Source organism: Lissotriton helveticus, chromosome 4_1, assembly GCF_964261635.1.
Source record: "Lissotriton helveticus chromosome 4_1, aLisHel1.1, whole genome shotgun sequence".
Classification (NCBI taxonomy): domain Eukaryota; kingdom Metazoa; phylum Chordata; class Amphibia; order Caudata; family Salamandridae; genus Lissotriton; species Lissotriton helveticus.
Genome location: NC_136063.1, coordinates 1,283,988,406 through 1,284,011,949, shown reverse-complemented (window position 1 = coordinate 1,284,011,949; position 23,544 = coordinate 1,283,988,406). Strand labels below are relative to the sequence as shown.

The 23,544-nt window shown below is 46.8% G+C and overlaps 1 protein-coding gene across 4 annotated transcripts in view; it reads right to left on the bottom strand.

Annotated features, from left to right (window-relative positions):
- The window catches only part of LOC144829078 (putative 2-ketogluconate reductase), a 398,272-nt gene that overhangs the window by 237,924 nt on the left and 136,804 nt on the right, over window positions 1–23,544 (bottom strand). For all 4 annotated transcript variants that reach the window (XM_078687848.1, XM_078687847.1, XM_078687849.1 and 1 more), the window contains one exon: window positions 19,519–19,690. In XM_078687848.1, coding sequence (XP_078543974.1) covers window positions 19,519–19,690 — 172 coding nt within the window. The remainder of the gene's footprint in view (window positions 1–19,518; window positions 19,691–23,544) is intronic.

Genomic DNA, 23,544 nt, shown 5'->3' with positions numbered 1-23,544 from the left:
TAGTATGCGGAAGGAGCTCTTTTGCAACCAGTTCCCTTCCTCTTGTTCGGGGGACAATCCATAATGGAGTCATCTCCTGCTGTAGACATAGCTGGGCCAAAATTGGGGGCCACCTTTAGCAGAAACACAGGCGCAGAAGGGCTGTAAAGGCCCAGGGTAGAGGTGGTCCCGGCAACCCCTGCCAACCCTTCATTTTCCACTGCGGTAAGATCCTGATCAAGTTTCCCAAATCTCCAGAGACAGCCTTCTCTCAGTCAGAGCGATTTATTTCGATATGACATTTGCTGCCTTAATTAGGAAGGAATCAATGGTCGCTACTATATTGCCCCGGGTAGCTCCCCCTAGGCCCCCTGCAGACCTTTTTCTCTGGACCATAGTTAGATAGGACTAGAGTAACTTGTCTTGTGAAGACTTAGGTGCACGCACCTAAATAGGTTAGGAAGAACAAATAACAAGAACAAATAACATACACACTTTGCGGATATAACCTATCCGCAGATGAACTATTTGATGCTGCTGGGGCTGAGAGTCCTGCCCCGTCTACGTCACTGCGAGCTATCCAAATCATATATTAACAAGATTTTAATTGTGGGTACCTAACCCCCACCCAGAAAAAATAGTCAGTGTCATGACTCACTCACTGAATGTTGACAAAAGTAAGATCACAGACTTTGAACTTCATTTCTTATGTACAAATGTTTTTATTTATATACATATATATTGCGATTTTCCTTCTCACATTTGGGAAAAGACTGCCGACACTCCAAAGTTATAATGAGTGCCAACTAATTCTATCAAAACTCTGCCATAAAGTGTTTTGGCTGCCAACTTAGCCTTGATCACACAACGGAGCGCAATACTGCAACGCCACTTTTAAAGTGCACCAGTTGACTTGAACATTAAAGGCATATTAAGTCCAGTGACAATTTCTAAATTATAAATATGTGTGTATACTTGTAAAGCGCACTGCCGCCCCATCTCGGGGCATCCTGGTGCTGTATACCGCTGTGTAACCCTTCCTGGCTTTCCCTGTGAGATGCCCCCTCCAGGGCACCCCCAAGGTGAAGCCAGGCATCCCAGCGCTGTTGGGGCCGTTGTGGAGATTAAGCAAGCTATTGCTCAGAGTTGCAGAGTGGGACCCATGATTAGAGTAGGCACCGAGGCGAGAATTATCGAGTCCGCGGACATTGAGCCCAAGACCCTGCCGCGTCGGGAATTGAACCCTGGTCCCAGGCCTGACCTCTGCTTCAGGGTCTGCCGCTTCTAACCAGTGAGCCACACTTCTCCACGAAAAATATAAATACAAAAGCTTTAGTATAAATGAGCATGAATATTAACAAAAAATATATATTGATTAGAGCAAAACAAACTTGATTAACATTGAAACTGTATCCCTATAAACCCTTGGTATCTCAAGATCCCCCAGATCCACGACATGATTGTGCACAACACGAAACACTATTTCCTTGAAAGTGAGCATTCGGTTGACTCGGCCCAGACACTTACGGAGGTCTACAAGGTCGTCATAAGAGAGACGGCTCTCTCCCAGATCGCCGGCACTAAGAGAGAGAAACAGAAGGACCTAGTGCACTTGGAAGCTGCTATTTTGGAACTGGAAGGGAAACTCCAGGATGCTCATCCTTAAGAGACACTGCATGATTTCCGACTTAAAACTAAAGAATACCTAGACTTGGCCACTGATGCGGCTAAGGGGCAACATAGGGTGACACGCTGTAAAGTCTATGAAGTGGGCGACAAAGCCAGGTAGCTGCACGCATGGCTTGACCGTAGAGAACAGGCAAACAGAGTGGTAGTAGGACTTACGACCGAGTCTGGTCATACGATCTCGGACTGTGAGAAATTGGAAATGCGTTCGGTGATCACTACCGCTGTGTGTACACATCACAGACAGCATATACTGAGATGGATGCACTTTCTTTACTGCGAGACATCCCTATGTCGATGCTCTCCGATCTCGAACAATTAGACTTAGAGAAAGACTTAAACTGAGAGGAGGTAGGAAAAGCTATACAGGATCTGCGCAGCGGGCAAGTCATCGGTCCCGAACGGCTTGCCCGTTGAATTGTATAAGATCGCTTCAAAGAAAATTGCACCACACCTGACTAATATGTTCCACGAAAGCCGCGAAGAAGAGTTGCCCCCAGCAGACCAACGGCTGGCCACTATAGTGGTCATCCAGAAGAGTGGGAAACCCTAACACCTATGTTCCTCCTATAGACCAATCTCCTCGCTCAATTCAGAAGCAAAGATTCTGGCTAAAATACTTGCTACTCGTCTATAACGAGTCATTACTAAGCTTGTCCACCCCGATCAGTCTGGCTTTATGCCAGCCAGAAATACCTCACTTAACCTGCGGAGATTGCACGATGTTCTAGATCGAGCTGATATGATTTTGGAGGACGCAGTGGTGGTGTCGCTTGACGCGGCCATGGCATTCAACATGATTGAGTGGCCATACATGTTTGCAGTACTGAGAAAACTAGGTTTTGGCCCGGGCTTCCTGCGATGGATACACCTTTTTTATGCAGAGCCTTTGGCCCAAATAGTGGTCAACAACCGCATTTCTCCCACATTAACGCTCGGCAGGGGAACCAGGCAGGGTTGCCCTCTCTCCCCACTGATCTTCGCCCTCGTGCTAGAGCCCTTGGTGATGTGGATACGAACAGATCCGGTTATTAGAGGGCCTCGATGAGCTGAGGAGTGGGAGGACCGCATATCGTTGTATGCGAACGACATTTTATTATACTTGGCATAGCCGCCGGCCTCCCTAAACAGAGTGCTGCATATATTAATTGCCTTCGGTAAGTTTTCTGGATATATGATTAATTGGTCCAAGTCAGTTCCCTACATTTTGTGCGGTAAATCACCTACCCTACCCAAGGGCTTCACCATTTTTGAAGTCGCTTCAGGATTTAAATACCTGGGGATCCAGGTGTCTAAGGACCCAACAATCTTTCACGAACGCAATCTCCTACCCCCGCTGCAAAGACTTAAGAGTGATGATTTGCACTGGAAGTCACTTCCATTGTCCCTGCTAGGGCGTGCAGCCCTCTTTAAAATGATGTCCCATCCGTGGTTTTTATACACCCTGCAAAACACGGCACACCCAGTAAGAATAGAATATTTTAAATCTATCGACAGTGCCCTGACAGACCTCCTGTGGGAAGGGAAACCACCACAGATATCGGTCCAAAAGCTTACGAGAGGAAATAGCCCTCCCGGATATAAAAAGATATTACTGGGCGGCGCAACTCGCTGCCATAAATCAATGTATGTACAGGCCACAGGGAGATATAGGATTTGATATGGATCGAGGATTACTCCCAGGAGGCAGTTTTCTGGGTGCACTCTACGCAAACCCTTCTAAATTGAAATTGTCTGGACACACCGGGAGCGCTGTCCAAGTGTGGCGGGCTGCCACAACAAGTTTGTGCTGGAAGGATAAAATTACATTGGCCACCAAAAGGAGAGATGCCACCAGAGTCCTCCCCACTAGAGGACAGGATACTAGACGGTAATCTCCCTGAGAAGACAATCTCGCTGATATACAAAAAACCTATTACAAACATGCCTGATACCCTAATTCGACTCAGGGCTAAATGGGATCGACTCAGGGCTAAATCGGATCACGACGTGGCGGAACTGGATGATGAGGAATGGTTACAGGCTCTCGCCTCACCCAAGGGAACTGCCATTTCTTCCAGACTCAGGCTAGTGCAGCTTAAAATACTGCATAGAACATACCTCTCTGGGCCAACGCTGGTGAAGATGGGCTATAGGACTGCATGGAGGGATGTGGTCAGGGAGGTACCCTTCCTGCACTTGCTCTGGGAATGTCAAGCTATCCAGGAATACTAGAAGGGGGTGGCGAGTAGCATGGAAGAAGTAAAGGGTGTTAAAATCGACTGTAATATAAAACTGTGCCTTTTAAATATTTGGAAAAAACACAGTTGATGGACAGAATGTAGAACAATGTCATACATTCACCCCAGTACAAAGATCTGGGCCTAAATCCATCGTTTGTTTGCACTCCACACCACCCTGGGTTAGACACTGGCTATATGCAAATCAGCTCTGACCCTGTGCCTCATGGGAACAGTCCAGTCCGAACTACCAAGCCATGTCTTTCCCAGACCGGAATCAAGCATCCAAGGACCGGTTTCTGGCTATCAGCCTTCATCAGCCTGGATAGCTTGACTCCAGTGGTGTGGAGAGCCTGGGACTCACGTCTGAGCATACCCAGCACACTCGGGGTGAAAATTGCAAAAAACACAGTTGATGGACAGAATGTAGAACAATGTCATACATTCACCCCAGTACAAAGATCTGGGCCTAAATCCATCGTTTTTTTGCACTCCACACCACCCTGGGTTAGACACTGGCTATATGCAAATCAGCTCTGACCCTGTGCCTCATGGGAACAGTCCAGTCCGAACTACCAAGCCATGTCTTTCCCAGACCGGAATCAAGCATCCAAGGACCGGTTTCTGGCTATCAGCCTTCATCAGCCTGGATAGCTTGACTCCAGTGGTGTGGAGAGCCTGGGACTCACATCTGAGCATACCCAGCACACTCGGGGTGAAAATTGCAAAAAACACAGTTGATGGACAGAATGTAGAACAATGTCATACATTCACCCCAGTACAAAGATCTGGGCCTAAATCCATCGTTTTTTTGCACTCCACACCACCCTGGGTTAGACACTGGCTATATGCAAATCAGCTCTGACCCTGTGCCTCATGGGAACAGTCCAGTCCGAACTACCAAGCCATGTCTTTCCCAGACCGGAATCAAGCATCCAAGGACCGGTTTCTGGCTATCAGCCTTCATCAGCCTGGATAGCTTGACTCCAGTGGTGTGGAGAGCCTGGGACTCACGTCTGAGCATATCCAGCACACTCGTGGTGAAAATTGCAAAAAACACAGTTGATGGACAGAATGTAGAACAATGTCATACATTCACCCCAGTACAAAGATCTGGGCCTAAATCCATCGTTTTTTTGCACTCCACACCACCCTGGGTTAGACACTGGCTATATGCAAATCAGCTCTGACCCTGTGCCTCATGGGAACAGTCCAGTCCGAAATACCAAGCCATGTCTTTCCCAGACCGGAATCAAGCATCCAAGGACCGGTTTCTGGCTATCAGCCTTCATCAGCCTGGATAGCTTGACTCCAGTGGTGTGGAGAGCCTGGGACTCACGTCTGAGCATACCCAGCACACTCGGGGTGAAAATTGCAAAAAACACAGTTGATGGACAGAATGTAGAACAATGTCATACATTCACCCCAGTACAAAGATCTGGGCCTAAATCCATCGTTTTTTTGCACTCCACACCACCCTGGGTTAGACACTGGCTATATGCAAATCAGCTCTGACCCTGTGCCTCATGGGAACAGTCCAGTCCGAACTACCAAGCCATGTCTTTCCCAGACCGGAATCAAGCATCCAAGGACCGGTTTCTGGCTATCAGCCTTCATCAGCCTGGATAGCTTGACTCCAGTGGTGTGGAGAGCCTGGGACTCACGTCTGATCATACCCAGCACACTCGGGGTGAAAATTGCAAAAAACACAGTTGATGGACAGAATGTAGAACAATGTCATACATTCACCCCAGTACAAAGATCTGGGCCTAAATCCATCGTTTTTTGCACTCCACACCACCCTGGGTTAGACACTGGCTATATGCAAATCAGCTCTGACCCTGTGCCTCATGGGAACAGTCCAGTCCGAACTACCAAGCCATGTCTTTCCCAGACCGGAATCAAGCATCCAAGGACCAGTTTCTGGCTATCAGCCTTCATCAGCCTGGATAGCTTGACTCCAGTGGCGTGGAGAGCCTGGGACTCACGTCTGAGCATACCCAGCACACTCGGGGTGAAAATTGCAAAAAACACAGTTGATGGACAGGGTCAGAGCTGATTTGCATACAGCCAGTGTCTAACCCAGGGTGGTGTGGAGTGCAAAAAAATGATGGATTTAGGCCCAGATCCTTGTACTGGGGTGAATGTATGACATTGTTCTACATTCTGTCCATCAACTGTGTTTTTTGCAATTTTTAAATATTTGGGGCCCACCAACTTAAATACTAAGGAGAGACTATGGGTGACGTTGAGAATGACGATTGCCAAAAGAAATATTGCCAAGTTGTGGGGGTGCAAGAAAAACCGTCTCTGAGTCTATGGGAAAAAGATATGGACTGGAGTATGTTCACTGAGAAGACCGTGTATGAATCTAGAGGCTGGCCCAGCAAATGGACACAAATATGAATAAATGGAATAGTTACAGAGGCAAGATCTGTGAACCACCATTGCCAAGGCGAAGTCACGAATCAGAATAGTCTGGTCCCGGGGGAGGAGCCAAGCTCGCGTCCGAGATGGCCGCGCTTTAGCTCGGCTCCGTCAACTTTCCTGTTCGAAACATAAATCCTGCCTTTATCCTGCCCCGGGAAGACAATTTCTGCTACGCTGTGGATCTACGGCGATTTATAGACACTTACCGTCTGTTCCGGTTGTCTCTGGGTGCCGTGGTTCCGGAACTGTGCCTTCGCTCGATTCGGGACCTCCGGAGCGGACTGGCCTGAGTCTCCTTGGCGGCGCCCGGACGGAGCGCTACGCTATGGCCGGCCCTTGATGGCGCATTGGACTCGGCCGACGAGGCGATTGTGCAGAGAGGCTGGTCGCGGCTTTCTGGTTTGATCAGGCGGTCCTGCGGCCTGGGGTGGAGGCGCTGCCTTCTGTTGACGGGACTGACCGTAATTGTGGCTTGTCCCCCCCTTTGTTCTCCGGTCCGGCCATTTTGAGTGCCTCCGCCCGGACTCGGAGAACGGGGCCGGCGGCATTGGGGGGCCGGCGATCCTCCTTCTTATGGTGGCCCCCCTTCCTGCTCTGGACGTGCCTCTGCTGGTGGTGGACTGAATTCCGTTTGCCTTGCTGTGGCCCGGGCCGGTCTTGGTGGTTCTTCCTGTTCTTCATCTCCTCGAATGGCCGATCGTAGATCCTGTGCTGACTCCGCTGGGTCGACTTTCCTCAGATCATCTTCGGAACTGTGCCTGCCTTGTGTACAATGGTTTCTGACTGCTCCGGATCATTCGAGTGGTGCACGGAGCATCTTATGCGGATTGAAGTTTGACCTCCCTGTTCTCTGTCTCCTGTTCCTTGTGGTCTGGTTCTTCGTGGGACGGACTGCTACGGATTTGGAAAGAAAAGGACAGGGATGAGACGATCTTGCCTTGGTGGACTGTTGTCTTGCAATGGTTGGATGATCGATTAGTACGGTATGACCATGTCGGATTTTTGTTGTATTCCTGGTCTGTATCCTTCAATTCATCGTCTTCCCGTGGACACTGATGTTTCGGACGGGAGGGTGGGAGCCGATGATTCTGTTATATGGCCCTCTCCCGTGTTCTTTTTCCCTTATTCCCTCTTTTCCCTCCCCTTTTTTGTCTTTATGGTTCTATCTTGCTTTAGCTCTTCTATATTTCGGGTTCTGATTAGGGCGACAGGCACGCTGCTGGGGGGTGGGCCATAGCCTTCTGCAGGGGTGCAGGGTGGGCTTGCGGGGTGGGGGGGGGGGTCTGTCATTTCTTTGGGGGTTTTTTCTCCCCTCCGTTTTCTAATTTTTTGGTTCTATGGCTCTTGTGTGTCCTCTTTTTCGGGACGCGGTCTCAGCATGTGTCCCCCTGGGTGGGTTGTTATTGATGCGCTGGCCGTTTGGTCTTACTGTGACTTTGGCTCACTATTTATTTTTGCCCTGGTTACTACCGGTTCTGTATACCGATTTGTGGTTTCCGGCCTCGTTTGCCATGGGGCGCGTGCTTGAGGTGGCGTTCTTCCTTTCGCTTTTTGTCCCCTCTTCCCTCTTTTTCCTCCCTTCTTCCCCCCTCTCGTGGGGGGATTTTTTCCTTATTCCCTGGGTTGTGTGACGGAGGGCTTTATTTGATAAGCTTTTTCGACTCTGTTTGATATGATATGTTCTTATTGTGGTGGGTGGCGTTGAACGGCGGTAGCCGCTGTTTTTCTGGTGTGACTCATATTCTGCCCTTACCGATAGGTGTTTGTCATTATTGAGTTATCCTGTATCTTTTACCGTGGCTGTTCGCGGCCCACCACGGCCCTCCGAGACTTCCTAACTGTTTATTATCCTGTTGTACCCGTTTCTATATATTAGAAAATCAACCTTCTCGTATCCTGTCACTGCTGGTTGCCATATGGCTTTTAGCCCTTATTTCCTGTATGATTTGTTAGTGATATTCTGTATGCGTTTCTGTATTGTTGACTATGTTCCTTATTTGTGGTGGCCGGCCCGCTGGGTTGTAGGCCCGTATTTGTGAGCCTTCTCTGTACAATAAAGGTTTTAAAAAAAAAAAAAAAAAAGAATAGTCTGGTCCCGATTTGACAAATTGTGTAAAGTTTGTACATTGGTGATTGCTTTTGTATTTGGGAGGAATACTACTCATGGATGTCGCTTTGGCATTTTACGCCAATTGTTTATACCTGTACTACCTTGTCTTTAATAAAAATAACAGTTAAAAAAAACCATTGTAACTATAAAACAAACTGTGATATTAAAGCACCATGCCAAGAGTCATGCATTCTGACGTTGTTAAGTTGAATAGTATTATGTTGCGATGTGACTTAGCATACAGCCTATGTTTACTACATATAATAGTTCCTATAACATCCAACTTTTGATACAAATCAAGTTTAAACTACATTAACTTTGAAAATTCGAAATTTTTAGTGAAATCTTTCATTTGGCATCTTATCCACAACCTTCAAAGTATTATAAGTAGTGGACCTCATTACACACTTTAGCAGTTCGCTAACTAGACAACACTAACTATAACTTGCCACTCTGCCATTCACTGTGTTCTCACAAATAATTGATAATCACTGTACATCACTACACTGTACGAAATTCTCTGTACCACAATCCAATAATACAGCCAGGCATACGTTATATGTTGGCCCACAGTATACCATAATAACTTTGTAGTATACCGGGAAACATAGTGATGAAAAGCCGGTATATAATTAGGAAATGGCTGTTTTTGAAGAATGAAAAAGCAGCCATATTATTTTTACTGTGCTTTAGCCGTGTTCAGTGTTAGGGCCTTAAATATAGGTAAGAAGCAGATCCCTACCTAGTACCACTTCATTAAAGTGGTAATAGGTAGGGGAATTCATTTATATATTTTTATTAATTTTAAAATAAGTTTATGACTATGTACCAAGGTAGTTTCACAAATATTGTGAGATTCTGTGAAAGTACCGCGGTGATAGATATCACTACATTTAAATGCCTTAAAAAATACTTAACTGCAGTACCCAAAAAGCACAATCTCTGTACCATAATGTATAATCCTGCTAAATTTCATGTAAATCCATTCACCCTTTTCACGTTTGTCAAATACAATAGTCTATGCAAAATGCATTGATGGAAAAACACGTTTTGGGAGCCAATTTTATCTTTGCACCCCCATAACGATTCACCACATACAGTTACATCTTCCCAAAATGTAGAAACTGCTTTAAGGCTGGAAAGTTTTGTGGTGATTCGTCAAACGGGTGGAAAGTTATTAAGGAGGTAATATTCAAGGAATTACTATCTTTGGGAATACTAACTATAGCTTCAGAGTGGCAATCAGGTTTAATGCGATTAAATTATTTTTATCTATAGTATTTGTTATGTATTTGTTTATTGGTTTACATAGTCATGTGACCATAAATGTGTACAATAGTTGTTATTGTGGTAATTCTGAAATGTTACTTACGCAATCTGGTTTATTGTTTGGACTTTTAGTAGGATTGTGCTATATATGAAGCCCAAAGTGAATGAAAGCCAATTACTGTTGTTATGAAAATTAAGATAAATTTTTTGCCTAATGGCCAATTACTGTGTCCCCATCTAGTAGTTTGTGTAACTCACTGCTAGGTCACTTTTGCATTTTGTTGTTGAGGAGTACATAAGGAAGATGGCTTGGGGCGTGGCTTGGACGCTGACCGAGATGGCGGCGTGAGCGATCGGCTCCGCGCCAGGTCCCACAAATACTCCTGAAACTGCCACGGTTGCTACCCCCTGAGTGGTATTTTTCGCTGCTCCAGGCGAGGCGGAACCGAGGGGGCTCGATTGCGACCCTGTGGGTGCCCGGACGCTACGTTTTCGGCGGCTCCCGAACCCCGACGGAGCCGTGCTCCGACAAAGAAAGATGGCGGCGCCGAGCGTCTGAAGAGGCTTGGCTCGGACGGAGTGAGGTTCCGGACAAAGGCAGGCTGGAGTGCGGAGTGCGGAGCGAGGGACGGAGCGGGGGCCCTCCGGCGGACTGCACCGGCGCTGGTTAGGTCAAGCGGGCAGTCGCTGTGGTCCGGGAGACAAGCGGGTGCGACGCCCATCCCCCCGCCTTCCTGCTCTGCTGACCGGACGGGGAGCGGCATCACCGGAGCTCAGCGGGATTGTCGGAGGTGGCGGCGGCCGCAGCTGGGGCCGGTTTCCAAGGCCCTACAGCAGACCCCGTGGCCAAGTGAGTGGGGGAGGCTGGACTACAGCCCGGCGGCGGGCGCGGTGCAGTCTCACGGGGGGCCGGTCTCCCGCTCTCCCGGGACGCGGATGGTAGATGGGGAGACGGAGAGGCAGTAATGGCCCGCAGCGTGATGATGGCGAAGGCCTTGGAGAACTGAGGACAGGGCATAATCCTTACGGCATTGCCGGGCTGTCTGCTGTGGGATAGCGCCGGGCGCGCCTGCAGAACTCAGTGACTGTGAGAGGAGGGAGGCCCGGCTTGGGGTGAATCATTAACTACATCTTTGGGCTCCGGTGCTGCTAGACCCCGTTTGCCCTGCACATCTCCCTGGCAATTGGAGTTATTCTATTAAGGCCTGGAACTGTAGAGAACAAACTGCCAGGTGCTCCGGTGGTGCATTGGATTGGCAGACCCCTAAGGAACTTTGGCATCAGGAGCTGGGCGACACTGGTAACCGGCTTGCCCTACGACAGGGGAGGACGATCGATTTTGCGGCGACTCCGGAGAGGTGCTGTGGGCGCCAACATGGCCGCTATTGGTGGCACGTCCGAAGGGCTTGCCCAACTCCAAGATGGCGGGGCACCTGCTCCCTTGGACGCAACGACTCAGGAACAGCGGTTGCATAAACGGCTCGACAGTATATTGGACGCGATCGCTGCCACGAAAGAATCCCTACACCAGGACATTGCGCAGGTTGCCACGGGGCTGGGACTCCTAAAAGCAGATCATGCGAAGCTCGCTGACAAAGTAAAGGACAACGAACAACTGCTGCAGGAATTGAAACCGGCAGTGGTCACTGCAGAACATAAACTGGTTGGTATACTGAGCCGCTTGGAGACTCTAGAAAGACGGGCGGAGGATGCCGAAAGTCGCAATCGGAGGAATAATGTGAGGGTTGTAGGCCTTCCGGAGAAAATTGAGGGGGATGATGCTGTGGCCTATATGGAGAGTTGGTTTACCACTGTGGTGGCGCCGGAGGGCCTGTCTCCCTTCTTTTCCCTTGAGCGAGCGCACAGGGTCCCGGCTCGGCCGCCTCAGCTGGGTCGACCTCCCAGACCAATGGTGATAAAGCTGCTACACTATAAAGATCAGGACCTCCTGATACAGAGAGCACGCTCGCAGGGTCCATTTCAGGTGGAAAACAGCAAGGTAACGATCTTCCCGGATTACACTCAGGAAGTCCAGAGAAGTAGGGCGTCCTTCCTGCCTGTGAAAAAAGAATTGAGAGATGAAGGGATCCAGTACTCGTTGCTTTTCCCGGCCAAGCTGAGAGTGATCCTGGATGGCACGACTCACTTCTTTCTAACTCCGGACGAGGCTTGGTCGTGGCTTGAACTTTATCGTGCTGGGACAGACCGCACTGGCAAAAGCGATAGGAGCACGCAGCAGCCGATCCGGATCAGAAAATCTCAGCGCATTCGAAAACGGAATAAACTTAAGATCGCGATGCAGAAGGCCCAAATGGAGGCGGACAGGAGGGGCGCGCTAGCGGCAACCGCGATCATCACGGGCTCACAACAAGAGAAGACATCTGAGGGAACTGACTCTGACGAGGAAGGATTGAAAACGGGAGGGGATGAGTCGGAAGCGGAGAGCACGAAGGGCCCAGAGATCACTCCACAGACATCAGATGGACTGTTTAACGAGTGAGGTACCAGGGCACGGCCCGACTATGTCATTTACACAGGAATGGTCTTTCTGATCACTATGTGAACACTCAGGGGTGGGACTAAGACCGCATTGTGGGACTGAGGGCGTGGGGTGGGGGCTCTGCTGTTTCTGGGTCGAGCGCTGATCCACCCTCTAGTGGCCCATAAGGCCTTCAGTGGTAGAGTCCACAGAGTAGTGTGATGTGTGTTGTGTTACAAGTTTGGAACGGGGCTGAAGCTGGGTTATTAGGTCCTGTCCTGGGGAGAGGGGTTCGGGGAGTTCTTTGGGGAGCTGGGGTTAGAAGATCCAACTGCTGCTATATGAGGGGTGTTGGGCTGGCGCTGATTCTGTGCAGAAATGACTACTATGGGGACGTTACCTGATTTAAAATGCATTTCATGGAATGTCCGCGGTCTCAGAACGATGGTGAGACGTCACAAAGTACATGCCCACTTAGTGCGGTGTGGCGTTCAGATTGCGATGCTGCAAGAAACCCACTTGACCGAAAAAGAATGCTCTGCACTACAGCGGAGGTGGCGTGGGCAGGTGTTTGGGACCACGTACTCAGCGTTTGCCAGAGGGGTGTTGATTTGGGTGAGAGCTGGGATACCGTTCCAGGTCATGTCCAGGCGGGTGGACCCGGAGGGTAGATATGTGGTGGTGGAGGGGAGGCTGTACGGTCGGGAAGTGACACTATGTAGTGTGTACACCCCTAATACGGAGCAGGCCATATTTTTTGATAGATTAACGAGCTCACTAGCACATTACCTGGCGGGCCCCCTTATTTTGGGAGGAGACTTTAATTCAATAACTGATGTAGACCTGGATAGATCCCATCCACCATTGGCCGACTCAACGGTGCGCAGGTTAGCTACTCAGAGGAAGGAATGGCAGGAAAGTTGGGGATTACTAGATGTGTGGTTAGAGCAACATCCTGATATCAGAGACTATTCCTTTTTTTCAGCATTACATGCATTGCATGTGAGGATAGATTCGATACTCTGTAGTGGTCACCTGGCCGCCATGGTTAGACACACGGAATATTTGACTAGAACAATCTCAGATCATAATCCCTTGTTGATATCAGTGCAGTGGCAACAGGTGAGATCGGTGATTCCCACATGGAGGCTACAGCCCCACACACTGGAGGACCCGGTGTTTAGCGATGCTGTCCACCAGGGCATAGAACACTATTTTAGGGAGAATGAGGGCACAGCGGCGACGAGACTGGTGGAGTGGGATGCGATGAAAGTGGTGGTGAGAGGAGTGTGCATGGGCAGGTTTGCTAATGTGCGGACGTCGCTTTTGAATGATCTGGAAAAGGCTGAGACTGTGCTAAGGGGATTGGAGCAGCGTAGACCTGAACGACCGGAACTACAGGCGCAATTGCTTGAGGCTAAGGAATTAGTGGCGAAGGAAACTGAGCGGCTGCGGTGCTATGATTATAAGCTATATATTGTCAAGGTGCATGCGGAGAGGGATAAGGTGGGTACGCTCCTTGCCAGGCTCGCTAATCCGGAACCTCGGGGGTGCCCGAGCATGAGTATAAGAACGGAGACGGGAGACATAGCTTATTCGCAGTCAGTGGTCCTATCGCGCTTCTCGTCCTATTACACTGATCTCTATGAGTGCCAGCTAAAGGTGGACACGCCTGAAATAGGTGCGTACCTGGAATCTATCACTTTACCGGTATTAGATGCCGAGGATGCAGAGACTATAGGGGGACCCATAACGCTGGCAGAGATTAAAATGGCCATTAAACGAATGGCCAAAAACAAAACGCCGGGCGTTGACGGGTTGCCCATAGAATTCTATGTGAAATTTGTTGATATATTGGCGCCTAGGCTGTTGGTGGTGTACTCGGAAGCGGAACAGAAGGGACATTTACCCGAAACGATGAGGGAGGCGCTGGTGGTTCCGTTGCTGAAGCCTGGCAGGGAGGCGCTGGATGTAACGTCCTATCGGCCCCTATCCATGCTGACTGTGGACTATAAGATCCTAAGTCGTATCTTGGCCGCCAGACTTCTACCGCTCATGACCAGATTGGTTCACGTCGACCAGGCAGGGTTTATCCCCACCAGGAACACATCCATGAATGTACGCCGCCTACTGCGAATATTGGACGATGCTAGGAGCTCGCCACATGATCCAGTGGTGTTATCTGTTGACATTGAAAAGGCTTTCGATAGCCTCGAATGGCGGTACCTGGATGAGGTGCTAACGAAATTCGGCTTAGGAGAGAGATTCCGGCGGTGGACGAGGGTTCTGTACTCATCGGCCACGGCAAGGGTGCGACTGGGGTCTACAATTTCTTCAGCTTACCCGGTGCGTAGGGGGACGAGGCAGGGATGCTCGCTCTCTCCTTTGCTGTTTGCACTGTCGATGGAACCTTTGGCAGCACTGGCGAGAACGGGCGTGATGTTTCAAGGTGTGACGCAAAGGGCGAAGACGCATTATATATCACTGTATGCGGACGACCTACTGCTGTACTTGGCCGATCCTGGACAGGCGCTAGAGGGAGCCGTCGCCATGCTATCAAGATTTGGCGAAGTGTCGGGCCTTAAAGTGAACTGGACCAAGACCTGTGTTTTTCCATTACGGGAGGGCACACGTAGCCCCCCCTTGAGTTGGAAGTGATCTGGGAACCTTCCAGCTTTACATATCTGGGTGTCCGAATATACCATGTAGCCACAAACCTACTAGAGGGAAACGTGGGGCGATGTGTGCGCGCGCTGAGGGGTTGTGTAAACTTCTGGGCCTCTCTCCCCTTGTCTGTGCTGGGCCGTGTGGCACTTTTGAAAATGGTGGCACTTCCGAGGCTACTTTACTACTTCAGGACCTTACCGGTGTGGATACCGCGGCGTATGTTTAGGGACCTACAGATGTTGGTGACCGGCTTCCTGTGGGGTCAGGGACGGCGCAGAGTGGCGTTGACAACCCTGACTAGGCCTAAGCTAGAGGGTGGGATGGCGGTCCCTGATTTTGAATTGTACTATCTGGCAGCTCAACTGCAAATATTGACGCAACATGTGGCCAGGGAATTCAGGGGTCCGGACATCGATAGGGGGATGGGTATCCAACGGCATGTTTTGTCATACATAGTCATGCAACAGAAACTGGAGGTGAGGGACCTAACGTTGGAAGAAAGGACGCTCAGACTCTGCTGGAACAGGAGTCTGAAGAGAGCGAACAACTCCCGAGCATACGCACCAGAGATCCCGCTAGGGATGCTGACCGCACTGCCGCATGGGGGCGATTGGTCCCCGCTATCAGACTGGGAGGAACTGGGGCTGCAGATGGTTGGAGATCTCTACATTGAGGGGACACTGGCCCCCTTCCAGGAGGTGCAGGAGCGATTTGGTCTGCCGGACGGGGACTTTCTGCTGCATGCGGCAGTGATTGCAGCGATACAAAGGCACTGGAAGGGAGGGCTGGCGGAACCGGAGACAACTATGGCGTGTCAATACGCAGTTATGGCCGCGGGCACTACCAAGGCGGTGACCTGCCTCCATAATAGACTGCAGAGCGAGGGATTGGCACCGCTGATGGCGCTAAAAGCAAGATGGGAAGATAGTATAGGTAAGCCCATACCGGACGTGGTCTGGGGTCATGTTTTGGGGCGGACCTGGAAGGGGACGAAGAATGCCCGATTCCAGCAGGTACATTTCTTCGTTATTCATAGAGCTTACCTGACCCCGGAGAGGATAGCGCGATATTTTCGGGTCCAGGACGCCATGTGCCCGAGATGCTTGGCACCTGAAGCGGACTTAGACCATTTGCTGTGGGGGTGCCCAATGCTGGGGTCGTACTGGCATGATGTGGGAGACCTCCTGAACACAGTTACGGACAGGGAGGTGGACTTCGATATGGCGGCATGCCTGCTGCTATGGTTGCCTCACACAAAGAGGACGAAAATCACTAGCAAATTTATCGATCTGGGCCTTATGCTGGCTCAGAGGGAGATCACCTGGCACTGGAAATCTAAAGAAGGACCATCAGTGAGACGGTGGAGGACTGAGCTGTTGAGATGGGCTGGCTGTGAAAGTATTATTAGAATGCGGCAGGCTACCAGGAGTGACAATGATAAATGCATGGACATGGCGAGAGCGTGGGAAATGATAGTGCAAGCGCTGCGCGATTATATGGTAGGAGGAGAGGCCGAGGAAGGCGAGCAATAACTGACAAGGACTACATGGAACATTAATATACAGTAGGTATTCCTGAATGGTAGCATGATCTGGTTTTACCGCACATTATATACACCCGCACTGGCAGCAGTTGGGAAAGGGGGGGGAGGGAAAGGGACACTCACATAGGGGTAGTTAGGCACACCACACGGGCCGTGGAGTACTCGGGCAATGGGATCTAGTATGAGCTTGCAGCGTAAGGGTCTTCGACAACTATCCTTAGGGACTGAGAGGCGCAAGTACTATGTCCTACAGCTGATCACCACCAGCAAATACGATAGGTCCACATCACAATAGACCCAGCACTGATACTGGCTCCGGAATTATCTCGTTATGAACGGGGTGTAAGGGGAGTTTTTTTGTTTTTTGTTAGGGGGGTTAAAAGCGGAAACTGTATACTATAGGTGACTGTCCACCCAAGCAGGGTGGGCACTTTGGCATTTTCTTATATGTGTGACATACCACGCCGCCTGACCTCCGGGTTGTGGGCTGAATGGCTGTGTACAATATTCTACTCAGTTTTTTGTGTTCAATGATGCACCAAGTGAAATGGTTGATCTGATTTAAGGTCTACTTTCTAAAATCCGCAATAAAAATTTATATAAAAAAAAAAATATAATAAATAAGGAAGATGGCTTTTGGTTGGCTTGTTGGCCGCAGTTATATTTTGTGAGCCAGAGAGAATGCAAAGAAAACTTATGTAGATTAAGATGTATTCTATTAATTATTTATTTGTTTATAGGTGTCCATTAATATGCGACCATAAATGGGTTTTTCAGTTGTTCGTGTAGTAAACCTGAAACGTTACATATGAAGTTTAGCTTACTTTTTGGTCTTTCTTGCTACTTTTAGAAGGGTTGTGCTATATGTGAAGGCCAAAGTGAATGAAATGCAACAATTGGTATCGTTATAAAATTGAGAATATTCATTTTTTCCCAGTGACCAATTATCAGGCCCTTAAAACAGTAGTGTGTGTTTCTCACTGTTAGACACATTTTCCTTTTGTTGCACAGGAGTACATAAGAAAGATGGTTTTTATTTGGCCTGTTGGACCAGTTTTATTTTGTGAGCAAGAGCGCATGCAAATAAAACTTATGAACATTAAGATGTATTTGATTTGTTATGTATTTGTTTATAGGTTTCCATTAGCATGAGCATGTGATCATAAATTCGTCTTTCTGTGGTTCAGGTAGTAAATCTAAAACAATATATATGCAGTCTAGTTTATTTTCTGGGCTTACTTGCACCTTTTATTAGTATTGTGTTACAATATAGCACGAAGTTAAAAAACCGTATAACTTAAAAATGTTTTACTCTACTAACCTGCACAAGTCCACAGAATCATCTGTGCCCCCTAGTATGTAATACTGCCAAACTTCATAAAAATGTGCCTAGAGTTTACACGCTATTCGAAATACAAAAGTGTATGGAAAATGAATTGGATTGCAATCCTGTTTCGGGACTCCCCTCTTTTCTCTGAATACCCCTAGACCAAACACCGTGAAACCTTCAGCCCTTCCAAAATGAAATAGGGGTAGGAGGTGCGCAAAGTTTCACGCTCATTTGTCAAATGGGTGGAAAGTTATTAACGGACAAAATCTGAAAAATCCCTATCTCTGGTCACTTTAACTATAACTACAGAGTGGCTACTGCCACTCTATAATGATTTTCCTGGTGGGTGGGAAATGTAGAGAGTCACATCGTCGGCATACATGAAAACTATTAGCCCGCAGGGTCCCCGACGAACATGATGTTGTCGGAGTCGCGCCGTCAGGCGCTCCATTGCAATGGCAAATAAGCGTGGCGACAAAGGGGCAGCCCTGACAAGTGGGACGTATGATGGGGAATGGAACAGAGGGCATACCACTGAGGTATATACAGGCAGTGGAGAGGGTGTACAGTAGTTGTATTTGCCAAACAAAACGAGACCTACAACTGTAGCAGGCAAGTAGAGTAAAAAGACAGGGACATTCAAGTGAGTCGAACACCATTGTGGTGTTGAGAACAGCAGCTATTGCGGAAACCTGGTGGTGCAGATGGTTCATAATCTTGAGTGAGGTGGAGCCGCCGGGGATAAATCCGGATTGGTTAGGCTTCACGCTCAAGTGCAAAAGAGGGAGAAGGCGATTGGCCAACAACTTTGCAAAAAATATTGTTGAAGAGCGGCCTATAGGAATAACAATAGGAGACTGGTTTATCAGGCTTCAGAAGTGTTACGATGACAGCCTCCCTGAGAGACGGGGGTAGAGAATCCCGATCAAGGGAATCTTAAAACATGGAAAGCATATGCATGGCTAAGAAGGAAGCATACACTTTATCACCCGGAAGACCCAGAATAATATATATTGTTTCTTCCACTGTGAACAGGGAATCTAAACAGGCCCAGTGGGCGCGATCTAGTCATAGTAACTGAATACTATCGAAGTATGCAATTAAATCGCTTTTTTGATACATAGGCATAGCAGTGTCATTCTCCATGGCCTTCACTGGCTGCATATCTCAGCCAGAAACGAATTCAAACTGTGTTTCATCACTTGGAAGGCCTTAAATGAGAGAGTTCACCCTACCTGGATGAGATTATCAACATTTTAGGAAACTCTAGAAGCCAGAGATACAAAGACGTATTACTTTTTGAAGTTCCTAAATTGGAGGCTGGAATTGCCAATTAACAGTCTTTCAAATCACCAAGGAATTCTATTCCAGCCATGCTTAAACAAATCAAATCACACGTGTTAAAGCAAATCTTGGGCAATGATCACCTAAAGCTATCCACCTCACCTGGACTTGCAGACAATACCTCCTTGGTTTTATCTGCTTCATTGTCGATGTATCACCCTGTTCTCTTTCCAGTGCAACCATGTTAATTCTAGTTTTGATCTAAAGTAGCCATATACGTTTCGGGCTCGCCTATACAATATAAGTGGTTAAATAAATATAAGTAGATCATTGAAATTAAACCCTTTGACATATATACATTGATCTTCGCCTCCTTTATTATGGGAACAGGGAGCTCCCTGGTCTCACCAAGGGTATAATTCCAGGGATTTTCAGGCACAAAAGGACACCTTCTGACTTCCAAAAAAGTTGCTTGACTTATGACATCATTTATGAGTTATCAAATTAGGTTACATGCTTTACCTTTGATTTCTATTGTGATACAGAATTTTCATTTCAAAGGCTCTGGCTCTCTGAGCAATTTTATATCCAATACGTCCCATTCCAACTATGCCAACGGTTGCTCCGTTAACGTCGCCTGACATCCAGTTTAAACAAAAGCGTTCTGTGTGAGGGGACACTGCCATTTCGATACCTAGTAAAGACATTAAATGAGTTAATTTTATGTCTGTCCTTTAAAGTCAAGATAACCTAGACACTCGAATAGATACATATATTTATAATCAAATCTGTATGTCGTACTTTAGATCAACACTTTAAGCAATCACCTCAAACATTTTAGAGCTAACCTGAAGGGTCTAGGAAAGGTATTTCCAAGAAAGATGTTTATATTAATTTGTGGGAGCTGTTTTTAACTTAATTAATTACAGCTCACGTTTTGATACATTTCTAAGCATGAATATCATGGACTGGTCACTGAATAGGTCTGTTGAGTGCCCGTTTAGATTGCCCAAAGAATGAGCAAATTCCCACAGAAGCCACAATGACATCTTGCACAGAATATATGTGCTAGATGATAGTTGTACCCTTTAGAGGGTTGCATCTAGGAGGTAAAATATAAAAGGAGAAAAACCTCTTTTGGCAATCTGTGTCATTTTTGACTCAATGCATAGATTGTGTTGGAGAAAACAGCAAGGCACCAAGCAGCTGCTGATATGAGGAAAGAGTAAAAAGCCAATCAGGATATCAGGTCCAAAGTCAGATTATTCTGTGTAAAATCAGGGACAAAAATTTATAACAAGTGCTCCCTTTTATAGGCTTCAAAAAGGAACTGGCCTCACAAGAAGAAGTTCTGTGACATCTTGGATTAACATACTCCAATAACTCTGAATGTACAATCCACCGTCCAGGTTAGGGCATCTTATAAGGACATACTTCACTGTACATTGAGAAACTCATGGCATTCGTGCTCCCATAAAGAAGAAGCCCAAGTTTCACATTCCGTGCTTCATGAGATAGCTTGGAAGCCTGCTTCACATACTCTGCACCCCTAGCAAACGACAAACGATTCTGCATGTCCCTTAAGGTGCAGAAGTACTGAAGTAGCTTCAGCAGTCAGGGTCCTCCGCTTTGAAAATGTTGCAGTACACACTAATACCCTCAACTATAGCGGGAAAGAAGCTTCTTCTGCTGCCTGGTCACCAGAGAAGCTCTTGCTCTTTGTGCTGTTCTAGATAAGAAAGTGACAGTGTGTGGGGCAATTAAGCCTCCGTTTAGAAGGCACTGCAAATTCCATAAATGCCTCATTTCATGTGGTTTAATTGGATCAGAGATGTGGTAAAACAGCATCAAACGTGAATCATATCTCCCAATGAACGAAGTCACGATGGACATCTGAACGAGGATCATATGAGGAAAAAGCATTCGTTCACAAGATTTAAACAAAAGCAAAGCCCAAGAGAGCTGGATTTGTGTTCCAAGGAGGGACAAAAGACGTCACTCCTGCACCAACAGCTGCTGTGTGTTGTGTGTGCTTTGACGCCCATTGCAATCAAGAGCAAAAAAATGAAGAAAATAAAGTCACCAAATGTCGTCCCCATATCGATCAGGACTACCCAAACAGGCTCCATTTTGGGAAATAGCTGAAGATGCATCTCTTAAACGAACACTGCATCACGGGGCATTAAAAATACACTTCTGCTCTTAGAACCCAGCTACCCCACCAATTAGTTGCTAACTGTAACTTTGCCTTTGAGCTTGAACACCACTTCATTGTCATTTGGCTAGGTTTGTACAACAAAAATACCATATACATACAGACAGGCATAGATACATTATTTTTATTTAAACTAAATTATAAAATAATTGTTTGAGTGCTGTTAAAAGTGGGTCCCTTAAAATAACAAATAGGGGACTCTCATTTCTAATTGCAAAAAATATAGTGTTTGCTAAATATCTCATCCCTCCCTTTACGTATCATACAGACTCTAATATCAGCGTCATAATCACACTTCCTACGCTTCAAATGAAAAATTCCTGTTTGACGTAATGACTCCTAAGCCTTCAATGAGGATCAAGAATCATCTCATATCCTCCGTTATCTGAAGAAATTCTGTGGTTAATCACAGGTAGGTGTATGTAGAAGTTACTCTCCCCTAATAATATTTCTTAATAGTGATAGCACATTTTCTGTTAAATGTCTAAACTGCTCCTGTGATTCTGAACAAAGTGTATTTTGCTCAGACTTGTGTGGACCTGTGATAGAGCGGACTTTCAGATTTCAGTGCCAATTAATTGTCTAATGATAGGAAGGAATGGAGTGCTAGAAAATAATGGAAAAGGCGCCAGAGCACGAATCTCAGTTTGAGCTTTGGAACTACTCCTTTCAATCTTTCACAAATGAAATGATCAATAGAAAAGACTTAAACTTACTACACGCATTCAAGAGAAACTGTTTCATGTTAAATGGTATCGTAAATTTGCTTATCCAGCCAATTATGAATAGTGCTGTTGATGAGTTCAGGCCTCAGCAAGGCCCAAAGGTACCGAAAGGGTTCGCCCTTCTGTGTACAAAGTCCTTAGACTTACAAATGAAGTTGGCAAGGAAACTGGAAATACAAAAACATAGTTTAATAAACCTTTAAAGGTGGTGATACAACCTCCACAACACTTCTACAGTATTGTACAGAGTAGCACACTGAATACAAGCACATGGCCCCTTTTATACACAGTGGAAGGGGTTCAGCTTACAGCTTAGACAGAGGTTACAACCACGTAAGGACATTTCCAAATATATCAGTGGGTGGAGCTAACAGTATTTCTAGAACATGGGAGGGCTATGCTAATAAGGAACAACTGTTACTTCTGCTGAGCATGCGCTACACTCTCAAGAAGGACTAATAATAACTGTTGCTAGGTAGAATCCACAGTGTAACTGGCAGAGAGGTAGGACAATCAGAACATTGAGCACATGGCAATGTAGGGCATGAAAATGGTGGACTCGAAATACAAAATGAAATCCCTATACTAGATATTTGGACTGATGCATTATGGCTTCAGCTAATGCTTAATAATACCGCTGTTTTATTTACAACAGACGACCCTTTCAGCGTTAGCTGAAGCCATTCCATTTCATAGGGTAGTCATCAAACTCATCTTGAATGTCAATGCTCATAATGTTAGAAATCTCTTTAGTTAGACTCTTTTGATAAGCAGCTTCGGAAACAGCTTTCTTATTGGGTATACAAGAGGTAATGCAAAGAGAACATATCATAGGACCACATTGAATACACATACAGCAAGTAAAAAGAATTACTACTATTATACAAAGGCCAGTGAGGATCTTCCAACCCCATGTAGTAAATAAGGTCCAAAACCAACTAGAGAAGGTCCATGTACCATTATCTACATGTATGTCAGCAGCTATTTTATGCAGTTTATTTATGGCATTATAAACAGAAGGCGAGTTGTCTGGGATGAAGACACAACAGCTACTTCCAATAAGTCTACAAGCTCCTCCTTTTTCTGCTAATATGACATCTAACACCATTCTGTTTTGCAGGGCAACAATTCTAGTAATTTGCAACTCTTCAGTTACGTTTCCTAGTGCTGCAGCAGTTTGGTTGGTCACTGCCTCTACAACTCTAGTTAATCTTCTTATCTTTCTACTGTTTAGGGCAGCTCCAACAAAAAAGAATAACCCTAGGTTAAAATCTACATATTGCTGCAAACTAGTGTCGGTCTGGTCCACATCATCGATAGATAAAGTACGTTTGTATCTATTCACAGTGGCATTATTCAACAATTTCAAGTCTTTATGATAAGTGGCAGGTGCTAAAAACACTGGTGGTAATAAAAACGATACATAGCATACTCCTGACCAGCCAGCTGGTAATCGATAATATCCTCTATTACCGCATACAAAATATGTATTATGGGATGCTAAAAATGTGCTATTATTCAGACCATCTATATTTAAGACTTTAATACAATCACTAACACCTACAGGGATGTACCCAACACTTTGTACGCATAAGTCCGCTTGTGCTT